General features: G+C 42.9%; 1 protein-coding gene across 1 annotated transcript; it reads left to right on the forward strand.

Moving 5' to 3' along the window:
• The first annotated feature begins 3,410 nt into the window (after positions 1-3,410).
• On the forward strand, positions 3,411-8,420 carry GCM2 (glial cells missing transcription factor 2). Its single transcript, XM_065630027.1, has 5 exons — positions 3,411-3,452; positions 4,771-5,023; positions 5,592-5,704; positions 7,221-7,346; positions 7,539-8,420. The coding sequence occupies exons 1-5, from the start codon at positions 3,411-3,413 to the stop codon at positions 8,418-8,420; spliced, it is 1,416 nt and encodes a 471-aa protein (XP_065486099.1).

The raw sequence follows: 8,420 nt of genomic DNA on the forward strand, positions 1-8,420 counted from the left end.
AACACTTGTGGAAATTTCTAGAGGACATCAATATATTTTAAAAATTCACCAAGCTTTTTTGAAGTCATTATTTAAATACTTTATGTTATTAAACATATTGCACATCATCATACACCTACGACTAATTAAAATTCTATGCTTCACTGGAGGTATAGAGCTGAAATTGGTGAAACTTCATTAATAATCTCTCCATACAGGAATTCTGAGCAAATATATCCCTGAAAATCTTGACTACGTGGCAGGATTACAACACTTCAGACTGAGGATTCCTTGGTACAACTCTGCTAACAGCGAGCAAGCGTTAACTGTTTCCTCCTAGCTCTGCTAGATCCAGGTATTACTCATCTTCAGCACAAGAGCATTTCTGCTACTACAAGTATTACCAGCTGAAATCAGTATTCTGCCATTGTGCCAGAAGATAAAATGCAATTACAAACTAAACGCATCTGGTTTACCATATATCTGAAAAAGGACCTTCATAAACAGTATGTCAGTTTTAAAAATTATGAACTGACAAACAGCTCATCATTTCTATTAATAAAATCGTATTTTGCTGGAGCACTTAAAATGCATTTACAAGTTTTGTATCATTTCACAAATGGAACTCACCAAAACCCATTCTCTCCTTCCATTTTCAGCTTTAAAAAAACCCACCTAAACCCATGCTAATAAGTGAAGCCATGATGGTAGCTGCTGTAGTGAAAGTAACACAATGAAAGTAAACCTTTTTTTCCCCACTCAGCTCATGCAATATATTAAAAAAATATTTCATTTCTGCATGGCCAACAAGCCATCCTCTAGTTCTCACTTCCTCAGAATTCTTTTCCTGATGCAAGCAACCTTAAATTACATTAGTAACTTGTATGCAGTATTATACTCATCTTTTCTACCAGTCCTTGCTCAACAAATAAGCTTGTCCCTTCTTGAAGATCACTTTTGAAGTAGAGCTGAATACATTTCAGCAGCAGCGAAACATTCTGGAATTCATTCTTGTCCAGCTCCTACAAGAACACAGAGCACCGTGCTTCAATAGTCTGATACTCATAAAGCTGGGCATTAAAATGGTTAAGATTATTTATGGTACTCACCTTTCTCAGTGCTTTGTCCAGATGGCTGAAGAGAGATTCACTGTATTTCTGGGGAGGCTCTATTTCTCTCTCTTGAAGCAGTTCACTTATTTTCTGAAATCCCTTCCCCTTAAAAGCATCAGTGAGCAGGGATTCAAGCTGCAGAGGGAGGGGAAGCAAACAATTAGCGAGTAAAATAAGTGAGCATTTGAATTGTTGCAGCACTAATTATAAGAAAATATTTGTAATGTTATTTTAAAAGTTGTAAGCTTTTTGTTTGTTTTCACTCTGTTTCTCTACTTTCATTTTACTGTTACATCTGAAGGTGAAACATCAGTCTTAATCTCCAAAAGGGACAGAACCTTTAAAACTGAGTAATCTTAAAAGATACCAAATAAGGAAAGAGGCAACTCCTTTTAGTACACTCGGTCTGCTATCCTTACCATGTCCCACAGCTATTACAATCATTTCTTCCTGCTTACTAAGGAAAAGATTAAGGAGCCTGCTGCACTTCCCACGTTACATTAAATTACTAAAAACTCTAGGTCATCCCATATCTGCTTTAAAATGCACCTTTAAATACATATATAACTATTTGTAAGATAAAGCTAAGGATGCATTTAAAATATATTTACATAGTCTTCTGCTCTGGCTGTCATGTTCCCATTCACCTCTCTATTCCATTCTTTACTTTTTTCTTCCTTTAAAAAGAAAAAAAGAAAGAAAAATACAGGGGAAAGGAGGAGGAAAAACAAAACAGAACACGCGCTTTTTTTTGCCCCAAAGCTAAAGACCATTTACTCACTCTATCTTTCCCAAAGGACTGTTTTTATTTATTTATTTCCTATAGAAAGTTTAAGAATCCACACACGCTTCCAAACGTGAGGTTTACCAAAGCCACGACCACAAGAAGCCGTAGCAGAGCCCCGGGAAGGGGGAGAACCATGCTGTTTGTCTGTCTGTCTGTCCTTCCCTCCATCCATCCATCCCTCCATCCCCCGGCCTGGCTGCCGGTTCCCCGCCACAGGGAGCGGCGCTTACCTGGGCCATAGCGCGGGAGCGACGGGGCAGGGGGGGCTCCAGCACCGCGGCCACCCGGGGAGGGGAAGATGCTGGGGCTGGTTCACCACCCCTCCCCGCCCCCGCCTGACCCTCGCACGACCACTACTGGATACACACGTGTTTAGGGTGAAGGGGAGACACTCACCAGCACTTCCCACGACTTCCAGCACCCTCCCCAGCAAATCTAACACTGTCCCCAGCTCTACTAGAAGAAAAACAACAAAAAGCCGATTTTCGCACTCGCACTAAAAAGCCGCACCTGTGCGGCAGGCGGCAGCTGGGAAGGGTCCGTCTGCACACAGGTGATGTCGTTTGACACCCCGTCCGAGCAGGCGGGTGCAAAAGAGGAGCCCAGCAGCCCAGGGGGGCTGTTTTCCGTCGGGGTTCTTCTACGACAGGCTGGATTTTATTTTGTAAAGCTAAAGGTCGAGAGCAAGCTATCCTTTTGCTGAGGGGAAAATTCAGTAAATTTCTACTGGGGACTAGAAGCAAATACAAAAAATCCTTTAGAACAGCTGGTATTATTTAAAGGGTTATAGGAGACCTGGACATTCAACGATTTGGTCTCCATAACGTGATGTATACTTCATTTTTCTTTCTGAGATGTAAAAAGCAAGCTTTTTTGGGTTTTTTTTGTTGGTTTTTTTTTTTTAAGGGGGAGGGGGAAAGTGTACAATCAGCTATTTCTTCCCAAAAGAAAGAGGTAACAAAAACGTTACCTGTAATTCTCTAGTAAGTTGAAATATGCTAATCAATAATATCACACTGATTCTAGTTTAGTGTTTAAAACCTTGTGTTGTTTAGCACAGCGTACAGGGGTGACACGCTTAACTACACTTAATTCATTTACATCTGAATCTAGGGAGCGGTTTATTTGTGCGGTCCCTTCGACTCCATCCAGGGGCTTCTCAACCTGAAGGCAAGTCCGAACCGCGCTCAGCCCCACACAGTAGGGGCATGGGGACAGGCTCCCCTCCGGTCCTCCACCCGCAGGAGCGAGCGGTGGAGCCCGGGTACTACCGTATCAGCCTTCCAGATCCTGCTCCAATTTGCAGAGGTCACGGTTCCCTGTTGCAAGGGGAAGATTCGAGCAAGACCCTCTGGGCTGCTTCCCACGTCCAGGTAAAGGCAGCGGAGCCCGCTTGGGGAGCAGACCCTGCCCGCCCCGGGGGAGGGGGTGCGGCGGCTGCCCCGCCTGCGGGGCCGGCTGGGAACCCTCTCCCCGGGGCCGCCCCGACGGCATAAAAAAGCGGGAGTCGCCGCCCGCCGCTGCCCCCCGGCATGAAGCTCACCTGGGACATCAACGACCCCAAACTGCCGCAGGTACCGGGCGGGGGGCGCGGTGGAACCTCTGTAGCTGGCCGTAACGCGGGGTCAGGAGGATGGGGTGCCACGGGAAAAAAACCTGCCCTCTGAGCTGCTTTTTATGGCTGGTTTGCTTCTGCACCTTTTCAAATGTAATCGTGTGGCTCTTGATGGGCTGCAGTAGTCCTCACATTACCTGTAATAAAAATATGGATTTGATACAGAGCTTTGGCTAGCTGTATATGAACTCCTGAAACAGTCTGCAGCTCTACTGTTTGGCCAGTTCCCCTCCCTTTCATTCTCCAGTTAAAGAAATGTTGAAGACACTTGGATTTATTATTTTCTGCTACTATAAATCAAACTATCTAAATATTTAAGCTGTTCCTTGATGTGACATTTTGTTGTCAATGAGAATTCCACTTTTTTTCTAGTTGTGAGCTCCAAATACATTGTTAATTCACAACTTTTTTCACCTTAGAGTTCGTTTAATTTTACAGGGCCCATGCAATTACAGAGTGCCTTAATGCTGTAAATGGTGGTAGTTTACCTGCATGCACTAGGATTGCTCACATGTGGTAGATATATATGTATATGCTAAATGAGTGTTGCAGGAACACTTTACTTGCACTGTAAATATTTGGAGTTTAAAATCTTAGTCATTCTTTTATTTTCTGGTAACTATATTTTAGTAAGGATCTCCAGAAAGCCAGTGAAACCCCAAATTGAAATGGTCTTTCTCTGAACCGCTATGCATATAATGGAAGTATATTTGCAATGGCAATTTTTAAAATTTCTAGGTTTTGGCAGAAGCCTTATTCAATTCATACTAGATGCACTTTAAGAAACTATTCTTTAGCCAAAACTTCTAGTTTCCAGCCTGCAGATGCACAGTCCCACAACAAGAACAACTTAATGGCATGCATGAGCAGGGTAGCTTCTGATGTGTCTGGGTGCATGGGTGGTAGTAAGTTTGTTCTGTAAGTAAATAAGTTCAGTAAGTTCTGGTAATGAGGCTGGTATCTTACAGCTGGGTAACCCCGATGCAAAGAGGCATCTGTGACAACGGACCATGTTATTGTAGATTAAGATTGAAAGGATCCCAACTTTCTTTTGAGACATGGAAACTTGGACTGTCTTGCCACTTTTAGAGAGCATTTCTGAATAAGCTTTTCTTTCAGTATTTTTTCTGCTGTTTGGGTAGCCATAGAAAAAGCCCTTTTTCTCCAATTATGTATTTTGTAACAGGCCAAAACCACTAAGTTGCAATTCCCTGCTAATATTCTCTTGCTCTCTTCCTCGCTGCTTTGCTCTCTCAACCCCGCTTGCCCCGCCACAGGAGCCCAAGTACTTCGACACCTTCCAGGAATGGCCCGACGGCTACGTGCGGTTCATCTACTCCAGCGACGAGAAGAACGCGCAGAGACACCTCAGTGGCTGGGCCATGCGCAACACCAACAACCACAACTGCCAGATCCTGAAGAAGTCCTGCCTGGGGGTGGTGGTGTGTGCCAGGAGCTGTGCCCTGCCCGGTGGAGCCCGGCTGCAGCTTCGCCCGGCCATATGCGACAAGGCTCGGCAGAAGCAGCAAAGTGAGAGGCGGTGATGCCCAAGAGGGGCCCGTTTTTCTTTCAGCTGGGCTCGGTTCCTAAACTGGGATCGCTTATCGCAATGAGTGTGATGAATATACAGGATATTTCAAAAAGATGGACCCAACGTGTTACAACTACACAAATTTACACACAGTTTAATCAGTTTTCAAGTTTTAGTGACCTTTTTATAAATGCTCTATGATCCCTCCACCTATTGTACAGACTGTAAGAGTTTCATTCATGGGCAGTTTCTGGTTGCAGAGGTACAGTGATTTCAAATTGGGTCCATCTTTTTGAGATACCTTGTATTTAGTTCTGAATTTTGTCAATATCTTCAATAACTTCAGGGGAAATGGATCTACAGTCCTTTCACTCATTTGCATTTATATCAAGTATACCGCGCTAGTCCACACCGTTCAGCTGCGCTTGGTAGTCTATGTTGCATTTCCTCGAATATCATATTTTAATCTGAATTTCAGTGAAGGCTGCTCTTGAGCAGTGTTTACGCTCTGATGACATCCTCACCTTTAACCAGTGTCTTCAGTAGTTTCTTTATCTCTGTTCACAGAGAAAGCCTGCCCAAACTGTAACTCAGCCCTTGAGCTGATTCCTTGCCGAGGACACAGTGGCTACCCAGTCACTAACTTCTGGAGGCTTGATGGCAAAGCAATATTTTTCCAGGTAAAAAGCACACATGCACGCACACATGCACACACACATATATAAACAGTATATCTCTCTATATAAATGATATCTTTATATGTAGAGAGATTTCTTTCTCCCTCCCATTTTTTCTTCTCTTTGTACATAACACTGAGCACGATGAGCACAGTGGACTCCTGGTCCACATCTGAATTCCTCTGTAGTACAGACATGGCAATAACAAATAGAACAATAACACTTAGCTGTCTCTTTAAAAACAGCACTTGAGAGTTAGCTATATGCAAAATTTAACCATAACATAATTACAGATGTCTAAAATTCTCCTGTTTACAGTAAATAGATATGAACAAAAATGTTGTCCTGCACCCTGGTGCATCTGACAACTGAATTTCAACTGAGGACCTAATATTTGTTTCCTATTAAAGTAAGTAAATGAAGAAAGAAAAGTCTTCCTTAAATTGTCCAAGTTGCAAAGTGAAAATTCTACTTCATGTGAAAATAACCTTTAAATTTTAAGAGGACTTAAAATGCTTGCCAGAAAAAAAAAGGAAACTTATAAAGATAAATTTTGACATTTCATATTGATTTGTTCTTTTTCAGCAACATCAGGACAAAAATTTCACAAAAAGTTGCTGTTCTATGAGATAACATTCTCTATTGGATGATTTTGGGGTTTTTTGCCTGACCCGCACTGCAGTGAAGTCTATATTCTCTAGTCAGTAAATGGAAGCAAACTGGCCATATACCCCAATTCTCACCTGTATTATTACTATTCAGATATTCTGTTACACACATGCAAAACCTGAAGATTTTTACCATTAAAATAGTTGATATATCCTCGCTTAGAAGTTAATTTCTATTTGAGAACGGACAGCATTTTAAAAGCAATTTTAAGTTTCCTACTTTGTATTAGGGACTATATGCAGGTCCACTTAGGGGAATGTTATGGGTAAGGACGTACAGAATATATTGTTCCATCATAAATCAGCATAGGTTTGGATATATAGATCCATATATCCAGAGATGTTTCAATAGCAGAGCATTTCTGGATGGCTTTCCAGGGTATACTTTTCGGTCCTACTCAAGGTGTTTACTGTTTTTAGAGTAGAGACTATTTGTCATCCGGTGGCATTAAAGCTCTTTAAAGCCTACTTATACTGTTTAGTGGTGGCTGTTATAAAGCCTAACTGAGATCCTGGACTGCAGAAAACCAAACAAGCTAACTTTAGAACCAAGGGAAAAGAAAGATTATAATCAGCTATTCCTGAATGTCACAAACATAGGTAGCACCTTTGCTGCTTCATCAGCTCTGCAGTCCTCACTGACTTCTCCCTTACTTTTTCTATCTACATGCAAATAATGATTTATTTATTTATTTTATATTTAACCCCTCCTTGTTGTTTAGTTTCTCCTCCCCATTCTCTTATGCCAAACTACAGACCATGTCATGGCAACCTCTCATTCTCCTTATTGCATTTTTTCTTCTCTTACTCCCTTCTAGTTCACATCTAACTCTCTCCTAAACCTAATTTAGGCAAAAGGAGTCCATGACCACCCCAGGCCAGAGAGCAAATTGGAGGCAGAGGCAAGACGAAGTGCAATTAAGAAGCAAATCTCCTTTTCTCACCATTCCCAGAAAAAGAGACCTTTAAACTCAGAGGTAAGTCAAGATTTTTTAGTCAATTAAAAAGGTGCTATAATCACATACTAGGGATCCCAGGGCAAAGACAAGCTTTACACCACGCTACATCTGTTCATTTGAGACTGAAATAAGCAATATTTCAAGCGCTGAGATGTGTGTGTACAGGCAGTATTAATTCCCGAATCTCAAACATCTTCTTGTCCTTGTCAGGTAGGAAGATACTATGACAGCAGTGGTTACACCAGTAACTTACAGAATCTGCCCTGCATGGATGGCCCGGAAAGGGCTGGTATCATCACAGACAGCAATTTTTCAATTCCAGCCCAGTCTAACTCTTCACTGCAAAATGCTGACCTCTACAAAGCATCTTATGACTCAGCCACCTTCCAAGAGGAGCAGCTATTGCCATACCCAAAGTGCCCGAATCCAAGGATCTATGTGCCCAGGCCATGCAGCTATGAGTTCGGAGTTCCCACCTTTATGAGCTCCACCCCTTACTCAGCATTTTACAAAGATCTGACAGGTCCTGCCATCGATGCCGATCCCCTCAGTTTGAGTGGATCTCACTACAACGCTGCGACCACCCATGATAAGAGCTTTGATAACCCTGGCAGACATTATGGACTGAAACCAGCTTGGGGGAAAACTGGTGGTGGGGACCGGAGTGACTATGGACAGGTGCCAATGAGCGCTAACCACCCTTACTGTGGTGCAGACTACCCCTGCAGGTACAGTCTCAGCCCCTCTCCCATAGCCCCACCATTGCAAACTGTCATCACAACCACCACCAAGGTGTCCTACCAGGCCTACAAGCCATCCGCGCTGAAATACAGTGACGACCTCTGTGATATGAAAAACCTTCAGAGCTATACCCACATGGCAGAAAATGTCTCTGGTGCTATCTATTCAGGGATGAAGATCCAGGAGGACTTTGGGATGATAAAGTCGGCGTTGCTCTACCAGCATGACCCAGTCCCCACAAAGTCAGAACCAACCGAGAGTGTGGAGACCTATCGGTATGGGCAACCACTGGGGAACAGCTATGATGAGTATGAAGGCCAGATCTTAAGATTTGAGAGTGCTGAATATTGA

Source organism: Caloenas nicobarica, chromosome 2 (genome assembly GCF_036013445.1).
Source record: "Caloenas nicobarica isolate bCalNic1 chromosome 2, bCalNic1.hap1, whole genome shotgun sequence".
In the NCBI taxonomy this organism is placed as follows: domain Eukaryota; kingdom Metazoa; phylum Chordata; class Aves; order Columbiformes; family Columbidae; genus Caloenas; species Caloenas nicobarica.

Bases quoted from the DNA above. Each gene is read 5' to 3' on its own strand.
- GCM2 (XM_065630027.1), top strand. From the start codon at position 3,411: ATGAAGCTCACCTGGGACATCAACGACCCCAAACTGCCGCAG. The intron at 3,453-4,770 runs GTACCGGGCGGG...GCCCCGCCACAG, and splicing joins ACGACCCCAAACTGCCGCAG to GAGCCCAAGTACTTCGACAC. The intron at 7,347-7,538 runs GTAAGTCAAGAT...TGTCCTTGTCAG, and splicing joins AGAGACCTTTAAACTCAGAG to GTAGGAAGATACTATGACAG.